The following is a 17,800-nucleotide window of genomic DNA, read 5'->3' as shown; positions in this document are numbered from 1 at the left end:
GAGCCACCGCGCCCGGCCGGCCAGGGCGCTTTGACTATCCCCTGCATGCCCCTGAAGGGGGCCAAGCCCGAGGACTTAGCCAAGCCCTGCAGCCTAAGGCTTGGCGTGCAGCCCAGCCTTTCTTTAGCCTTAGCTAGGAGCGAGCAAGCGCTGCAGCAGCCGCAGTCCTTGCTTCCGGGGAAGGCCGGGGTGGGGCCAGGGCCTGTGGTTTAAGTCAGTGGCCCTCTGCAGACGCGCACGCAGGAGCCACGCCCTGGTCCCTGCCCTGGAGTGGCCTGGTCTCTCCCAGCTCTGATTCCTTGAAGGACCCTGCACCTCGTCACCATCTTCTCTGGGCACCCCCTGAGCCCAGCCTGCTGGCCACAGGCCCCTTCCCGCCAACTCGTGGGCCTAGCTCATCATCAAACTATTTTCCATTGGCTTCCCCCAATCTCTGCCACAGCACAATTTCGGTGGTGGCGGGGCGGGGGGAGGTGGAGAGGGATGAAGAATAGGAGGTGGAGCTTGGACCCTCGTGGGGGGGCGGCAGATGGCCACTCTGATTGGTCACCTCTGCTCCAGAACTGGCTTCAAAATTCCACGGACTCCGCCCTCGGTGTCCCCCAGCCCTGTCCTGACTTGCAATTGGCTGAACTTCCAGGGGGCGGGGCTCACCCGGTCCGGTCCCGTTAAAAGGGTGGGAGCGTCCGGGGGCCCATCTCTCTCGGGTGGAGTCTTCTAACAGCTGGTGCGCCTCTCCTGGCAACATCCTTCTGGCCTCAATCATGGCTTGTGTGAGTGTGGGGACCCCACCCCAAGGTCCAGGGGATAGGGCAGGAGCTGATGGCCGGAGGAGAGCTGGGCAGATCGGGAGCAGGGTTCTAGCCCCAGCTGTGTGGCCTGGAACCACTGCCTTCTCTTTTCTAGACCTCAGTGGCCACATCTGTAAAATGGGGGTGGGCGCCATGGTCCCTCAAGGCCTTCTCTGCATTGATAATTGTTTGGATTCCTCCAGGGTCTGAAAGCACAGTTATTTCTGCCCAGGGTTGACATTCTGCAGCTCTCTGAGAAGTGAACGTGGGAAGGGTGTGGCCAACTGGGGGACACCCAGGCCACTATATCTTTCCCCCTCCTCCACCCCAAAGAGCCTCCTGTCCCCTCCCCCCTGCAGCTGTCCCAGTCACCAGGCCTGGGCAGAGTCACCCTCTGCTCCAGAATACGCTGAAAAGTCGCCAGGACCTGAGACAGGCTGCCCAGGATGGGCCTTTCTAGGTCGGGGGTGGAGGGTGGTTGTGTCCAGGCTGGTGGGAGGGAGGGGAGCCGGGGAAATTCCCTTCCACTACCCCCAAGCTGGGAGGTTGGGGTGGCAGGGAGGTGAGAATCTTCCCTGGGCCCCAGGGAAAGGGTTCAAGTTTCTGACAGAAGAAACCACTCAAATCAGTTAACTCTTGCCCACCCACTCGGGGTGCCAGGGAGCAGCAGTGCGCAGCAGTTTGCTCAATCTTGTTAACCCTGAACCAGCCTGGCCACAGCCCGACTGCAGGCCACTCCCTAATGCAGAGGGGCCGTGTTCTTCAGGGTCTCCTCTCTAGCCCCTGGGCCTCTTCGCAGAGAGGAGCTTGAAGGAGAATAGTAGTGTCCCCCTAGCCACTTTCCTCTCCAGCAGAGGGGCCGACCCCTGCATTCAGTGTGACTGTGGGCCAACTGCCTGCCCCTCCCCAGCCTGATCCTCTCTATCTGCGATGGGACAGAGCACCCCACCTCCCAAACCACTCTTGAGTTCAAAATCCCCAGGCCAATCTGCAAAATCTTCTAGAGCCTGTCTTCTAGAACCTGATTCACATTACAGACTGAAGCCAACCCCGTTGGGAATAGGAACTTTTCCAGGACCACACAGAGAATCAGAGGCTAGAAATCACAGCCCGATCCTGTCCCCAGGCTTCCCCTTGGCTTGGTCAGAGGATGGCGGGCGGGAATAACCCCACTCCCACCCCCAGCCACCCCCGGACACTTCGGGTAGTGGAGGCCTTGTCCTCTAACCCGCTGGGCCGGGGCTTGTCTGTGCAGGGTCTGGTCGCCAGCAACCTGAATCTCAAACCTGGAGAGTGCCTCCGAGTGCGGGGCGAGGTGGCCCCAGACGCCAAGAGGTGAGAGGTGAAGTCAGGGTGGTGGGCGGCAGGGATGGGGGCTTTGTCCAGCCGAGAGGGCGTGGCCGGCCAAGTCCACGTCTCCTCCCTGGCCGAGAGTGGGTTAACGGCCGGCCGACGTTGCTGCTCTTTCTGGGTGACTCACTTCCCCCGCGGGGTCTGGGCGCCCCCACCATTGCCGCCCCCCTCCCCCGCTCCCTCCCTGCTGTAGCCTCTTAAACTACAACAGCTGCAGCCTCATCATCTATAATACCTTGGTTCCCCCGCCCCCACCTCTTTCCGGTCTGGGCGGGACCTGCATCTGGGGAGGGCGGGGAGAAGAGTGAGGCGGGAGTCACCGCTGCCTTCCCTCTGAGTCCCTCCCTCCTGCGTCAGGTCATTCATTCACTGGCTCAGTCCGGTCCTTCTTCCTTCACTCCTCGTTCACTCAGCCGGCTGCCTTATTTTCTCAGCAGTTATGTGACCTTGGACCAGTCAACCAACCTCACCTAGCCTCAGTTTGTTAGAAAAACAAGGGGGGAGGTGGTTGTATGGAGGAAGTGAGATGCGGATGGTGTAGTGATGATGAGGAGGGTGAGGATCAGCAGATATTGTTAAGAGCCGCACACTTCCCATGCACTAATTTCATTGCAACCAAACCCTCAGAGGCAGGTATAGCTATTACCACCACTAAACAAATGCATTTATTATTTTATTTTTTGAGACGGAGTCTCACCCTGTCGTCCAGGCTGGAGTACAATGGCTTGATCTCAGCTCACTACAACCTCCATCTCCTGGGTTCAAACGATTCTCCTGCCTCAGCCTCCCGAGTAGCTGGGACTATAGGTGCCTACCACCACGCCCAGCTAATTTTTGTACTTTTAGTAGAGATGGGGGTTCACCATGTTGGCCAGGTTGGTCTCAAACCCCTGACCTCGTGATCTGCCCGCCTCGGCCTCCCAAAGTGCTGGGGTTACAGGAGTGAGCCACCGTGCCCAGGAGTATTATTATTTGTTGATTCACCCCATAATTACTAAGTATCTCCTTCTGGTGTGCCCCACTTGTGCTGGGCACCAGGAACACAGAGATGTACAAGACAGGACGGGAAGTTGCCATCTGGAGGGAGTCTCTGACCTTGACCAAAAGGGCTAGGACGCTAGTGACTTCAAGAATCTATCAAGTCCTCCTGTGCAGCCCCCATTGTACAGATGAGCAAACAGGCAAGGAGGGGCAGGGACTAGCTCACGCTCACGCCGTAAGCAGCTGTCAGGGCCAGAGCTAGAATCCAGGTTTCTTGTCTCTGTCAGTGAGTTCTTCAAGCAAAGTGTGTTTATGGGGTACTGAGTGACAGATTAGTCAATCGGTGGGCTGGAGCTGGCCAAGGTGGCCTCACACCCACCCGTTACCCCCCAGCTTCGTGCTGAACCTGGGCAAAGATAGCAACAACCTGTGCCTGCACTTCAACCCTCGCTTCAACGCCCACGGCGACGCCAACACCATCGTGTGCAACAGCAAAGACGGCGGGGCCTGGGGGACCGAGCAGCGGGAGGCTGCCTTTCCTTTCCAGCCTGGAAGTGTCGCAGAGGTGGGCTGTGGACCGGAACCGGGACCAGGGACAGGGGCTGGGTGGGCTGGGGCGGAGCTGGGTTAGTGACTAGAGATCTTGGCCTTGCCTGCTCTCTTTCCCTTCCTCTTCCCTCCCTTCCTGTGTGATGGCCAGTGTCTGCCCCTCTTTGAACCTCAGTGGTTGATTAGAATAAAACAAAAGAAAAAAAGGCCTGGGCTTGGTAGCTAATGCCTATAATCCCAGCACTTTGGAAGGCCTAGGCGGGCGGATCACCTGAGGTCGGGAGTTCGAGATGAGCCTGACCAACATGGAGAAAAATACAAAAAATTAGCCAGGCGTGGTTGCGCATGCCTGTAATCCCAGCTACTCGGGAGGCTGAGGCAGGAGAATTGGCTGAACCCAGGAGGCGGAGGTTCAGTGAGCTGAGCTGAGATCACACCATTGCACTCCCGCCTGGGCACCAAGAGCAAAACTCTGTCTCAAAAAAAACAAAATTAGCTAGCGTGGTGGCTCATGCCTCTAATCCCAGCACTTTGGGAGGCCTAAGCGGGTGGATCACCTGAGGTCAGGAGTTCGAGACTAGCCTGACCAACGTGGTGAAACCCTGTCTCTATGAAAAATACAAAAATTAGCTGGGCATGGTGCATGCAACTGTAGTCCCAGCTACTCGGGAGGCTGAGACAGGAGAATCGCTTGAACCTGGGAGGCAGAGGTTGCAGTGAGCCAAGATTACGCCACTGCACTCCAGCCTGGGTGACAGAGGAGACTCCGTCTCAAAAAAAAAAAAAAAAAAATCTGTCATGGGATTAGAGTAGAAAGAAAGAAAAAAATATTATAAATGCACCTCCGTAGGCTCCGCCACAAACTGGGGCTGTGTCAGGGCCACATGAGGAACGGGTTCTAGAAGGGCCCATGGCCTGTGGGCCTGGCTCACTGCTCTCCTGTACCCCCAGGTGTGCATCACCTTTGACCAGGCCGACCTGACCATCAAGCTGCCAGATGGATACGAATTCAAGTTCCCCAACCGCCTTAACCTGGAGGCCATCAACTACATGGCAGCTGACGGTGACTTCAAGATCAAGTGTGTGGCCTTTGACTGAAATCAGTCAGCCCATGGCCCCCAATAAAGGCAGCTGCTTCTGCCCCCTCTGAACCAGCCTCATGTGTGTGTATGTGTTCGTGTGTGCGTGCGCATGTGCGTGTGTGTGTGTGTGTGTGTGAGAGAGAGAGAGAGGGGTCCCCCACCTCCAGGCCTGCCCCCTTCCTTCACTTCCATTCGCTTTGTCCACGGGTACCTCCTCAGTTCCAATGATGTCTTCCGCTGGGTCCCCCAGACCAAGCACAGAGAGTCTGACACACAGCAGGAGGGTCAGGGACCACTGAATAAAAATCAGTCCCTGCCCTGAAACTGCTTTTAGCCTAGTTGGCCCTAGAACACAGGAGATGCTCAAAGGATGTTGTGTAAATGACATCAAGGGGGAAACAGGCAAGGACAGACCACTTCATGTGTGGTGACGGGACAGAAGACAGGGAGGTGGAGGGAAGAATACGAGATCTCTCATTTGCCTTCATGAGGTAGAGATGTAGAGTCAAGACAACATGGGGCTGCCAGCTGTGTGGCCTTGTGCATGTTAACTGACCTCTCTGAGCCTCAGCTTATTCCTTTATAACAAGGGGGATAATGCAAACAGCCTATCAAAGAGTTGTTCCAAAGATCAGTCGCTTCTTGGCCTTCTGACTGAGATCAAGTGGAGATTAAATGAGGTGTTGCATGAAAGAAGCCAAGTTCAACACCTGCATATGGCAAATGCTCAGTGGTTGGTGGTTTCCCATACCTCGTGCACAGCCTTTTTTTTTTTTTTTTTTTTTAAGAGATGATGGGGTCATGCTATGTTACCCAGGCTGGAGTGCAGTGGTTGCATACTGCAGCCTCAAAGTCCTGGGGTCAGGCAATCCTGCCTCAGCCTTCTGAATAGCTGGGACCACAGGTGTGCATCCCTGTACCACTTTTGAAGTGCTATTACTCCAATCTGAAGGGGAAGAAATGGGCTCTGATAGATGAAATGACTCCCAGGTCTTACCAGGCCCAGCTGAGCCTGCGGAGCTCCCCAGGGATCCTGTCTGTGGGCTTAGGCCATGCACCCCACTTAGCTAGAGTGTATGGGCAACCAAAGGACTAGTCTGGAAGCTGCCGGCTCTCATTCCTGGGCAGATGCCCCCACCCCAACAATGGGAAAATAGGTGATGACCCTGGCACCCCATTGCCAGTCCCTGTTTCTGTGGTAGGAGGAGCTGGGGTTGGGGGCTACATCAGCCCCTGCAGAGAACCAAGAGGTAAAAGCCAGCCAATATAAGGCCCAGCCTTCAGACTCCCGCAGCCGCCTCCTCAGGGGACAGAGTAGGGGTGACTCACTCAACCTAAGATGAGGTCTCCATGAGCCTGTTCTCCTGGTTTCCAAAGATGATGTCTCCTCTAAGACCAGCCCAGGCTGTTACCTTGGAGGGTAATGCTTAACCCAACCCCATGCACCCACCCATCACAACTGATGGGGCCTGAGTGGACGGCTGGGGTGCCCTGCACACTGAACACTTCCCTGCACCTTTTCCTTCCTGCCTGCTGCTGCAGTCAGATCTTCCCAGGGCCCCTACCTCCCTGGGAAACAGATGCAGGAACTGAGCCAAAGTACAGAAGGTTAGAATCATCATTGGGCTCCCCCGTAGCCCCAAGGCACAGCCTCCTAAGGCATGGTGTGTGGGTTGGGGGGGTGGGGCGCTTGGCAAATCTCCCTTTCTAGGGCAACTGGCACCAGTTGTGACTAGGTCTCTTATACACCCAGCCTCAGTTTCCTCATCCATAAAATGAGACCCATCTTGGGTGGATGATTCCCATCTCAGTGGGTACCCTGGGACCTAGGTGGGAGCTGGGGACACGCACCTCTCTATGAGAGGTCAAAGAGGATGGAACACACAGGCTGAGAACTCCCATGAGCCACACCCAATCTCCAGGCTCTCCTGGGGCTCCCAGGTGGCCACCCAGAAACAGCTTCGGAAGCCTGGCTGCAGATGGAGCGCCCTCTGCTGGACATTGGAGAACACATCCCCTAGGCTGCCCTGCCTGGTCCTCAGTTCACCCACACTGATTCTCCCCTCACTGGCTGACACTCACAAGACACTAGGACTGGGGCCACAACTGGGCAGAGGAAAGTCCTGGGACAAGTAAGAGAGGCCACTGGGTGTGGAGGAAGGAAACCCGGCTCGGCATCAGACAGACCTGTGTTTAAACCCCAGCTCTGTGGCTGTGTGCCCTTGAACCAGTTATTCAACGTCTCTGAACCTCAGTTTCCTCATCTGGCAAACTTTGTTAGGACTGCACTAGTTGGCCAGGCATGCTGGCTCACACCAGCATTTTGGGAGGCCGAGGTGGGTGGATCACAAGGTCAAGAGTTCGAGACCAGCCTGGCTAATATGGCGAAACCCCGTCTCTACTAAAAAATACAAAAATTAGCTGGGCGTGGTTGGGGGGTGCCTGTAGTCCCAGCTACTAAAGAAGCTGAGGCAGGAGAATCACTTGAACCCGGGAGGTTGCAGTGAGCCGAGATTACGCCACTGCTCTCAGGCCACAGAGCAAGACTCTGTCTCAAAAAAAGAAAAAAGAAAAAGAAGAAAAAAAAAAAAAACAGGCGTGGTGGCTCACGCCCGTAATCCCAACACTTTGGGAGGCCGAGGTGGGTGGATGACCTGAGATCAGGAGTTTGAGACCAGCCTGGGCAACATGACGAAACCCTGTCTGTACTAAAAATACAAAAATCAGGCCAGGCACAGTGGCTCACGTCTGTAATCCCAGCACTTTGGGAGGCTGAGGTGTGTGAATCACCTGAGGTCGGGAGTTCGAGACCAGCCTGACCAACATGAAGAAACCCTGTCTCCACTAAAAATACAAAAAATTAGCCGGGCATGGTGGTATATGCTTGTAAATCCCAGCTACTTGGGAAGCTGAGGCAGGAGAATCACTTGAGCCCAGGAGGCAGAGGTTACGGTGAGCCGATATTGTGCCATTGCACTCCAGCCTGGGTGACAGAGCGAGACTCCGTCTCAAAAAAAAAAAAAAAAAAAGAAGACCACTAGTATTGACTGGGTGCGGTGGCCCACACCTGTAATCCCAACACTTTGGGAGGCCAAGGCAGGAGGTTCATTTGAGGTTGGGCGTTCAAGACCAGCCTGGCCAACAAGTGAAACCCCGTGTTTACTCAAAATACAAAAATTAGCCAGGCATGGTGGTGCATGCCTGTAGTCCCAGCTACTGGGGAGGCTGAGGCAGGAAAATCACTTGATCCTGGGAAGAGGAGGTTGCAGTGAACCGAGATCACGCCACTGCATTCCAGCCTGGGCGACAGAGCGAGACTCTGTCTAAAAAAAAAAAGAAAAAAGATTAGCTGAGGTGATGTATAGAAATGCATGGTGCCTGGCATGCAATACGGGTTTGGTGAGTGTTGGCTCTCTTCACCCCTTTTAAAGTTCCGTGTGTCCCGAGGGCCTAGAAAACCAGGTCCAGATAAGTCAACCTCTGTCCTTAGGCCACGTGCTCCCCACCCTCAGAACCTGTTCTTGACTGTGTGACCTCAGACAAATGACTGCACCTCTCTGAGCCTCAATTTCCTCCTCAGTAAAATGTGGATTGTACCTCAAAAGAGATCATCATAAGCCAGGCACAGTGGTGGGCACCTGTGGTTCTAGCTACTCATGAAGCTGAATGGGGAGGATCGCTTGATCCCAGGAGTTTGAGACCAGCTTGGGCAACATAGTGAGACCCTCATCTCTATAAGTAAATAAATAATAAAATAAACAATCTAAAGAGAGTAAAGAGCTAAATAAATGTCAGCTGCTCTTGTTACTCTTTTTCCTCATTAAGTTTATCATCACTTCTTTTCTTACTGTTTTTGTTTTTTTATTTTGAGACGGAGTTTTGCTCTTTTGACCAGGCTGTTGTGAAGTGGCGGGATCTCGGCTCACTGCAACCCCTGTCTCCTAGGTTCAAGTGATTCTCCTGCCTCAGCCCCTCAAGTAGCTGGGATTATAGGCATGCACCACCACGTACGGCTGTCATATTTTTAGTAGAGATGGGGTTTCATCATGTTGGTCAGGCTGGTCTCGAACTCCGAACCTCAACTGATCCGCCCGCCTCGGCCTCCCAAAATGCTAGGATTACAGGCAGGAGCCACTACACCTGGCCTGTTTTTTGTTTTTTGTTTTTTTTTTTTCTTTTTTTCCAGAGATGGGGTCTCACTGTCTCGTCCAGGCTGGAATGCAGTGGCATGATCACAGCTCAATGCAGCCTCAAACTTCTGGGCTTGAGTGATCCTCCTACCTTAGCCTCCCAAGTCACTGGACTATAGGAGTATGTCACTAGGCCTGGCTAATTTTTAATTTTTTGTAGAGACAGGGTCTTACTATGTTGCCCTACTGTCTGTCGCTAGGCTGGAGTGCAGTGGCGCAATCTCAGCTCACTGCAACCTCCACCTCCTGGGTTCAAGTGATTCTCCTCCCTCAGCCTCCCAAGTAGCTGGGACTACAAGCACGTGCCACCACACCCAGCTAATTTTTGTATTTTTGGTAGACACGGGGTTTCACCATGTTGGCCAGGATGGTCTCGATCTCTGGACCTCATGATCCGCCTGCCTCAGCCTCCCAAAGTGCCAGGATTACAGGTGTGAGCCACTGTGCCCAGCCTGAGCCTTCACTTTTCATCTCCAACCACCGTGGGTGGGAGTAGAGCCCTGGTAAACCAAGCAGGTCAAAGCCTGGGACTGGGAGGAGACAGACCAGCTGCAGAAGGTGACTCTCTGGGCACCTTCAGCCAGGGTTATGCCTCTACCCAGGAGGGTGCCAAGGGTAGCCTTAAGGCACTGCCACTAAGGGGCAGAAGCAGCTGGTCAGAGGTGCAGTCCAGCACCCTAAGGGAGCCCCCTGCGGTGCTCTGGGCCACAGGAACTGAAAGGCCAGGCCTGCAGTTAAAGGGTAACTTCCTCGCAGGATCCCACATAGACTTCCCCCAAGCAGAGGAGCTGTATGGAATGAATTCAGCATTCTGGAGTGCTGCACTTATTGCCTGCCTCCTTCCAAAACTCAGTCAGGACACAAAGATTAGCTGGCCGTGATGGCAGGTGCCAGTAATCCTAGCTACTCAGAAGGCGGAGGCAGGAGAGTCGCTTGAACCTGGGGGGGCGGAGATGGCAGCGAGCCGAGGTCACGCCACTGCACTCCAGCCTGGGTGACAAGAGTGAAACTCTGTCTCAAAAAAAAAAAAAAAAAAAAGTGAAAAAAATGGATGAAGGATTCTGGCCTACAATCCAAGTGATTAAAAATCCCCTTCAGCTGGGCGCGGTGGCTCAAGCCTATAATCCCAGCACTTTGGGAGGCTGAGACGGGCGGATCACGAAGTCAGAAGATCAAAACCATCCTGGCTAACACAGTGAAACCCCGTCTCTACTGAAAAATACAAAAAACGAGCCGGGCGAGGTGGCGGGCGCCTGTAGTCCCCGCTACTCGGGAGGCTGAGGCAGGAGAATGGCGTAAACCCAGGAGGCGGAGCTTACAGTGAGCTGAGATCACGCCACTGCACTCCAGCCTGGGCGACAGAGCGAGACTCCGTCTCAAAAAAAAAAAAAAAAAAAAAATCCCCTTCAGGTGTTGTTTCACTACAATCTTTCACACCCATGCCCTCCATTCTCAGTTGAGGATGTTATTACACACTCATTCCACCTTTAGGCAAAGTGAGGCACGAAGAGGGAAGATGGCTTGCGCAGAAAACACGTGTATGCATGCCTTATGTTATACAAACTTGGGACATAACTCACTTCCTCATAATCACAGCTGTCAAAGTTTGGTCCACGGACTAGCAGCATTAGCATCACCTGAGAACTTGCTAGAACTGGAAATCCACTCAGAAACTTCACCTGGATCAGAAACTCCTGAGTGAGGCCCAGCGATCCAGGTTTTAGCAAGCCCTCTAGGGGATTCTGATGTATGCCAAAGCTTGAGAACCACGGTCTACAACAACCCTATGAAGCTACTATCCCTCATTTTACAAATACGGTGAGGCACTGTGAAGGCCATTGGTCTTGGACCACACAGCTGTAGATGGGGTGCCAGTATACAAATCCAGGCAGTTTGGCTCCCTCTTGGAGACTACCAACGAGTTGGCATCAGAATCTAAAGTAGGGGCCGGCACCGTGGCTCACATGTTACATCCGGGAGGATGAGTACGCACTTTGGGAGACCGAGATGGGAGGATTACTTGCGGTCAGGAGTTCAAGCAGCCTGGTCAACATGGTGAAAACTTGTCTTTACTAAAAATGTAAAAATTAGCGCGGTATGGTGGCGCATGTCTGTAATCCCAGTTACTAAGAAGGCTGAGGCGGAGAATTGCTTGAACCTGGGAGGCAGGGGTTGCAATGAACCGACATCGCGCCACTGCACTCCAACCTGGATGACAGAGCAAGACTTCACCTCAAAAGTAGTAATAATAAATTAAAGAAAAAAAAATCCAAAGTAGGGTTAGTGTCATGCCCGTCGGTGTGAAGAGACCACCAAACAGGCTTTGTGTGAGCAACATGGCTGCTTATTTCACCTGGGTGCAGGCGGGCTGAGTCCGAAAAGAGAGTCAGGGAAGGGAGATAAGGGTGGGGCCGTTTTATAGGATTTGGGTAGGTAAAGGAAAATTACAGTCAAAAGGGGGTTGTTCTCTAGCGGGCAGGAGTGGGGGTCACAAGGTGCTCAGTGGGGGAGCTTTTTGAGCCAGGATGAGCCAGGAAAAGGAATTTCACAAGATAATATCATCGCTTAAGGCAAGGTCCGGCCATTTTCACTTCTTTTGTGGTGGAATGTTATCAGATAAGGCGAGACAGGGTATTTGCACTTCTTTTGTGATTCTTCAGTTACTTCAGGCCATCAGGGCATATACATGCAAGTCACAGGGGATGCGATGGTTTGGCTTGGGCTCAGAGGCCTGACAGTACAGAAATTTTTGGGCATTCACGAGTAACTCCATGTGCCAGGCACAGTCCTAGGCAATCAGGTCCAGGGGACCTCGCTCTCACTGAAGCGACTCTGGGGAGGGGCTGGAGCTGGGAATCACGGAGAGGTCAGGGACCAGCGCTTCATGCGTGAGAAGAGGGAAGAAAAAGAGCTGGGAGGTCCCTTTAAAAGGCGGGGCCTGGCGGACGGAACTGCGGAGCGACGCTGAGGTGTGCGCCTGGGAGGAAGAGTACGCTACACCCGGGAGGATGAGTACGCTACACCCGGAAGTGTCTCCAGAGAGAGGAAGTCGCCCGCCTCACCGGTATGGGCCGCAACAAGAAGAAGAGGAAAGATGGTGACGACCGGCGGCCCAGGCTCGTTCTCAGCTTCGACGAGGAGAAGAGGCGGTGAGTGGCAAAGCCGGACCGGACTCCCCTCGAGCTGTTTTTCGCGGCCAAGGCCAGGTCTGGGGCCGAGCACGCTCCCGCGGAGGGCTCTTCCGGCCCCGCCCCCTGGCGTGGCGTGGCTAGAGAACCCCTCTCGGCCTCCCAGCTCCCGTTCCCGCTTCTCCCTTCTCGGCCTCCCCACCTCGCCTAGTGTCTCTGCGCCGCCAGACAGCCGGAAGCTCGGGTCTCAGAGGAGTGGCTTCGACCACCCTAGCCCAGCCCAGTCCATCGGCCCGGCACACAGTAGGCGCCCAGCCGTGGCTGATGAATGATGAGTCAATGAAATGAGAGTGGCCTAAGTTCATTCATTCGCTCTCCAGACATTTATTGGGCTCCTTTGGTGTGCCAGGTCCCGTATCAGGAAGGTGAACCCTTGAGCCTCAGCGTCCGGCCAGACAAATAAATGGCACGTGGTAGCGGGTCAGCGAAAAGCCCAGTGCTGGACTGTGGGACAAAATGGGAAGAGAGCAGCTGGCACTGCGGAGATGAGAAGGGGCTGAGATCAGACCGAGGGAAAGAGGGTGTGAAATGCTGGGCGTCGTCAGGAAACTCCTAGCGTGCATCAACAGGCCCTACAGGCGAGTTCAGGGTCAGGTGTCTTGGAGACATAGGTGTCGGTCCAGGGCAGGGTTTCTAAAGGTCTGGATGAGGGTGGCCTGAAAGCCCTGTTGAGAGAGTAATGAGGTTTGCCGGTGTGGAAGGGGTTACCCCATGTACTGTGTGTGCCCCCGCACCTGGCCCTGTTCCCTGAACCTGAGATCCCTGGAGAGTGTTGAGTGGAAAGAGGCAGTATCTCCCTTATTTTCCTAAATGTATCCTTTCTCTAAACTTGGGCAAGTAACCTAGACTCTGTGCCTCAGCGTCCCCATCTGTAAAATGGAGATTGCTACCCACTGCACAGGCTGTTGTGAGGGTTTTTTGTTTGTTTGTTTTTAAGACGAAGTCTAGCTGTGTCATCTAGGCTGGAGTGTAGTGGCGCGATCTCGACTCACTGCAACCTCTGCCTCCCAGGTTCAAGCAATTCTCCCCACTCAGCCTCCCGAGTAGCTGGGACTATAGGCGTGTGCCACCACACCCAGCTAATTTTTGTGTTTTTAGTAGACATGGGGTTTCACCATGTTTGCCAGGATGGTCTTGAACTCCTGGCCTCAAGTGATCCGCCCACCTCGACCTTCCAAAGTGCTGGGATTACAGGCGTGAGCCACCATGCCTGGCCATTGTTGCGAAGGTTAAATGAGCTAATACTCGTACATTTTTGGAATGGTGCCCAGCACGTAGCGACCGCGGCATTAGCCGTTTTTCTCCTACGGTGAACCCTTCTCTCCTTGTCTCTTCCGGCTTCCTTCCTGTAGGGAGTACCTGACTGGCTTCCACAAGCGGAAGGTCGAGCGGAAGAAGGCAGCCATTGAGGAGATTAAGCAGCGGCTAAAAGAGGAGCAGAGGAAGCTTCGGGAGGAGGTGTGCAGGGGGAAGGTGGGAGGGGGTCTTTGATTCTTAGGGCACTTGTAGCCGTGGATTTCCCTAATAGAGGCAGCTGCAGGCATGGGGTGGCGTGTGCGTGGGCAGGACTGGGGAACAGCTTATACAGGTGGAGACTCCATGGGCCTGGGTCTGGGAGCGATGGAAGATGGAGTCTCCTCCTGATCTTGCAGTAGGGATCATGGTCTCACTCACCTCGGGGGTGATTAATAATACCGTGGCCTGAGGTTGGACTAAGAGGCCATACTCACTGTGTTCCCTGCCCGTGTGGTTTCAGCGCCACCAGGAATACTTGAAGATGCTGGCAGAGAGAGAAGAGGCGCTGGGTAAGTGGCTTGCTTGGCCTGACCTGGAGAACAGCTGACGGGCCTGGTGGGTGGAAGGGATAGAAGCTGACCTTCTTGGCCCTAGGGATCTTGGGGGGTACCCTGGGGCCGGGGGTTGTCCTAAGCACCTCTAAGTGCAAATGGAACAGAGACCAGGAGAAGGAGGCCCAAACCCCACAGTTAACCAAGCATGAGCAGAGAACCCAGTTTTTGAGGATGGAAAGGACTAGGGGCGGAGGGGAGGGACAGCTGTAGCTGTCATAGAGGGTTTGTCTGACATGGGAACCAGCTAGAGCATGAAGGAAACAGGATCATTCACAACATGCATCCGCAGACCAGGCTCTACAGCCAGTGACCTTGTGGATGCGCTCCACATCCACAGAGTAGAGGAGGCATTGCACTCCTGGGAGGGAGGGGCGCTGGAGCCTGGTCTCTCGTTCCCCTGGCTGACGCCAGGTCTGTGTCCACCCCCACAGAGGAGGCAGATGAGCTAGACCGGTTGGTGACAGCAAAGACGGAGTCGGTGCAGTATGACCACCCCAACCACACAGTCACCGTGACCACCATCAGTGACCTGGACCTCTCAGGGGCCCGGCTGCTCGGGCTGACCCCAACTGAGGTAGGTCCCAGTCTCAGCCCTGGGAAGAAACAGTGTGGGGGCAGACTGGCTTCTCAGGATTGCTCAGTGCTGGCCATGTTGGGTACCCCACTGCAGGGGCTCCTTCCCTTTGGACCCTTCATTCCCTGCTTCTGGGGCACTGCAGAGGCCAGCCCCACTGCTGAGCAGCTCAGGAACTTGGGCAGGCTTCTTCACCTTGCCTGCTTCCCTTTCTCCCTCAGTGAACTGGGGGTTGCTGATGGTGGCACCTGCCTTGTGGGATTGGTGTGAGGATAAAAGTTGTTAATCTGTGTGAGTCACTTGGCGCAGCGCCCAGCCCTGTTGTAAGTGCTTCACAAAAGGTAGCTGTTTGTTGTGATCGTTCTTTTTGTGCGATTTGCAGCCCTGGCGCGTCTGTGTGCACTAAGTGGGTTTTCAACCTGTGGGTGGTGAATCATGAGTAGGTTGCAACCAGCATAAAAAAAAATAATGTAATTGAAAATATCTGAAAGTATCATGTTAAATATTGTTTCATGAGACAGCTGTTTCCATTGCAGTTGTATCTGGGTTTGCCTAAGAATTTATGGATATATGCACACAGTTATGATATAAAACATATTTCCTTGAATGGGTTATCGTGTCCTTAAGTCCTGGAGCCACTCCCCATCACATCCATACTGATCTTGGGGCTGAGCACGGTGGCTCACGCCTGTAATCCCAGCATTTTGGGAGGCCAAGGCGGGTGTATCACCTGAGGTCAGGAGTTTGAGACCAGCCTGGCCAACATAGTGAAATCCCATCTCTACTAAAAGTATACAAATTAGCCAGGGGGCCAGGTGCAATGGCTCATGCTTGTAATCTCAGCACTTTGAGAGGCCGATGCAGGCGGATCACCTGAGGTCAGGAGTTCGAGACCAGCCTGACCAACATGGAGAAACCCCGTCTCTACTAAAAATACAAAATTACCTGGATGTGGTGGCACATGCCTGTAATCCCAGCTACTCGGGAGGCTGAGGCAGGAGAATAGCTTGAACCCAGGAGGTGGAGGTTGTGGTGAGCCAAGATTGCGCCATTACACTCCAGCCTGGGCAAAAAGAGTGAAACTCTGTCTCAAAAAAAAAATTAGCCAGGCGTGGTGGTGTGCGCCTGTAATCCCAGCTATTTGGGAGGCTGAGGCTGGAGAATCACTTGAACTTAGGAGGTGGAGGTTGCAGTGAGCCAAGATCGCACCACTGCACTCCAGCCTGGGTGACAGAGCGAGACTCCATCTCAAAAAACCAAACCAAACCAAACCATACTGATCTCACACCAGTCTTTCATTTTATGCTCATTCTTCTGCAAGGTCTGATACAAAGACAAGTCTTGTCCCCATTTTGCTAGGATTTTCATTCCTGAATGTTTAAGTACGTACTGGAAGCTTCTAGGGGCAGGAGCGGGTTTGGAAACAGGCCTTCCCCTGTGTAATCCTTGCTTTAGGACAGATAGACTGTTCTTCCATCGAGGCCTTCTTTAGTCCCCTTCCAGGCCTGTGATGCAGCAGGGCGCGCCACCACTTGCCGGAGCCATGGTGGCTCGGGGTGTCCAGCCCAGGCCCCCCGAGCTACTGCTCCCTGTCTTGTGCTTCTTTAGGGAGGGTCTGGAGACGGGTCTGAGGAGGCGGCATCATCCATGGAGAAGCCAACCAAAGCCTTGCCCAGGAAGTCCAGAGACCCCCTGCTCTCTCAGCGGTGAGTCTTGGCCTGCTGCCTTCCCGGTCCCACCCCTCCTGGCTGGCAGTAGTGACCTGGCTCTTAGGGGTGGTGTGGAGCAGGTGTAGGGCCCGGAGCAGCCCTTTGCTTTGCCTGTCCAGTGATCCTCAGCCTCTCCTCATTGCCCCATCCTGTCCCACCCACCCCTGAGAGTGTCTGACCTCCGATGCCTTTCGTGCCTGGGTGAAGGGCCTGTCTCTCTTGAGTTGCTGGCAAGCACTCTGGAGGTAGAGCAGGCCAACTCTGGCATGAACTTGGTGGTCCTGGCATTTGCAACCTGTCCTGACATCCCCTCCATGAGCCAGGTGGTGAGTCAGTCCACAACGCAGTCTTAAGCTGAGGCTTTCTGCCCTCCCCCAGGATCTCCGCTCTCACAGCCTCACTGCATGCACACAGCCGCAGAAAGGTCAAGAGGAAACATCCCCAGCGGACCCAGGACTCCAAGAAGCCCCCAAGGGCCACTCGTACCAGCAAGGCCCAGCGCCGCCGTCTGACCGGCAAAGCGCGGCACAGCGGGGAGTGAGACCAAGAACCAAGCGGTGGCCCAGCCTAGGCTGCGAGGACCTGTCCTTTCTCAGCTTGGCTGTCCCTGTAGCCCAGCCTGCACCTAGGTAATGACTGCATAGCTCAAGGTTGGGAAGCCAGGACCTATCTGGCCTGGGGCCAGCTGCCTTTGCCTGGCGTTTGAATTCCAGAAGGAGCAGGCAGCGGAGAGCAGGCCTCCCCCAGGAAGAGCCTTCAGAGCCATGCTGGGGCATCTTCCCAAATGTGCACCCCACCTGGCACTCATCAGATTTCTGGAACTCAGAGATTTGTGTGCTTGTGATTTGTTTGTCCGTGATGCCACACACACGGCAGGTTTCTGCGGTGGTGGAAATGGTCGGGGCCCATGGGTCTGTCTCCAGCAGTTTGCCCTGTGGCTACAATAAAGTACAGTGCTCCCTGTGTTTTATTTATTTATTTATTTATTTATTTATTTATTTATTGATTGAAACGGAGTCTTGCTCTGTCGCCCGGGCTGGAGTGCAGTGGCGCGATCTCGGCTCACTGCAAGCTCCGCCTCCTGGGTCCCACCATTCTCCTGCCTCAGCCTCCCGAGTAGCTGGGACTACAGGCGCCCACCACCACGCCCAGCTAGTTTTTTGTATAGCTCTCCCTGTGTTAAGATCCTAACCAGGGTTAAAGATTCGTGTGTCCATTGATAGAATCCAGAGCCCATCTGCTGCTCTGAAAAGCAGGCTCCTGAGGCCAGTGGGGGGGCAGTGCCCGCCATGCCCTTCACCGAGGAGCCTCTGTGCCTGTGCCTTGTCCTGGGCCCCAGGAGTCTCCTCAGCTGACACTGAAGTGGTGGAAGCAGTCGAGTCCCAGGTCATTCTCCATCACCACACTGGGACAGCGTCCCCAGACTTCCAGTATCTCCCAGGCGGGGCCCAACATGGAAGGATTAATTAATTCTTTTTAAAGCAATTGCAGCCCGGCTCAGTGGCTCACGCCAGTAATCTCAGCACTTTGCAA

At 54.4% G+C, this 17,800-nt stretch overlaps 2 protein-coding genes across 3 annotated transcripts; both read left to right on the top strand.

The window, feature by feature from the left end:
* The first annotated feature begins 636 nt into the window (after window positions 1-636).
* LGALS1 (galectin 1) lies at window positions 637-4,825 on the top strand. The gene is made up of 4 exons (XM_007975711.3): window positions 637-773; window positions 2,047-2,126; window positions 3,519-3,690; window positions 4,626-4,825. The coding sequence occupies exons 1-4, from the start codon at window positions 765-767 to the stop codon at window positions 4,770-4,772; spliced, it is 408 nt and encodes a 135-aa protein (XP_007973902.1). The 5' UTR covers window positions 637-764; the 3' UTR covers window positions 4,773-4,825.
* A 7,116-nt stretch (window positions 4,826-11,941) lies between these two features.
* On the top strand, window positions 11,942-17,241 carry NOL12 (nucleolar protein 12). 2 transcript variants are annotated; one of them, XM_038007471.2, is made up of 6 exons: window positions 11,942-12,095; window positions 13,487-13,592; window positions 13,891-13,939; window positions 14,416-14,558; window positions 16,167-16,264; window positions 16,646-17,241. In XM_038007471.2, exons 1-6 carry the CDS (start codon window positions 12,013-12,015, stop codon window positions 16,806-16,808), a joined length of 642 nt encoding a protein of 213 aa, XP_037863399.1. In that variant the 5' UTR covers window positions 11,942-12,012; the 3' UTR covers window positions 16,809-17,241. The 2 variants fall into 2 exon arrangements, with proteins under 2 accessions (XP_037863399.1, XP_037863400.1); XM_038007472.2 differs by lacking the exon at window positions 11,942-12,095 and adding an exon at window positions 12,211-12,712.
* The last annotated feature ends 559 nt before the right edge of the window (window positions 17,242-17,800 follow it).

The sequence above is a fragment of the Chlorocebus sabaeus genome, chromosome 19 (assembly GCF_047675955.1).
Source record: "Chlorocebus sabaeus isolate Y175 chromosome 19, mChlSab1.0.hap1, whole genome shotgun sequence".
Taxonomy (NCBI): Eukaryota; Metazoa; Chordata; class Mammalia; order Primates; family Cercopithecidae; genus Chlorocebus; species Chlorocebus sabaeus.
This window is presented reverse-complemented; position numbering and strand designations above follow the sequence as displayed.

Excerpts from the sequence above, each read along its gene's own strand:
- LGALS1 (XM_007975711.3), top strand. Across the intron at positions 2,127-3,518 it reads GTGGCCCCAGACGCCAAGAG|CTTCGTGCTGAACCTGGGCA; the intron begins GTGAGAGGTGAA and ends GTTACCCCCCAG. Across the intron at positions 3,691-4,625 it reads AGCCTGGAAGTGTCGCAGAG|GTGTGCATCACCTTTGACCA; the intron begins GTGGGCTGTGGA and ends CTGTACCCCCAG.
- NOL12 (XM_038007471.2), top strand. The coding sequence starts at position 12,013 with ATGGGCCGCAACAAGAAGAAGAGGAAAGATGGTGACGACCGGCGGCCC. Across the intron at positions 12,096-13,486 it reads TTCGACGAGGAGAAGAGGCG|GGAGTACCTGACTGGCTTCC; the intron begins GTGAGTGGCAAA and ends TCCTTCCTGTAG. Across the intron at positions 13,593-13,890 it reads AGAGGAAGCTTCGGGAGGAG|CGCCACCAGGAATACTTGAA; the intron begins GTGTGCAGGGGG and ends GTGTGGTTTCAG.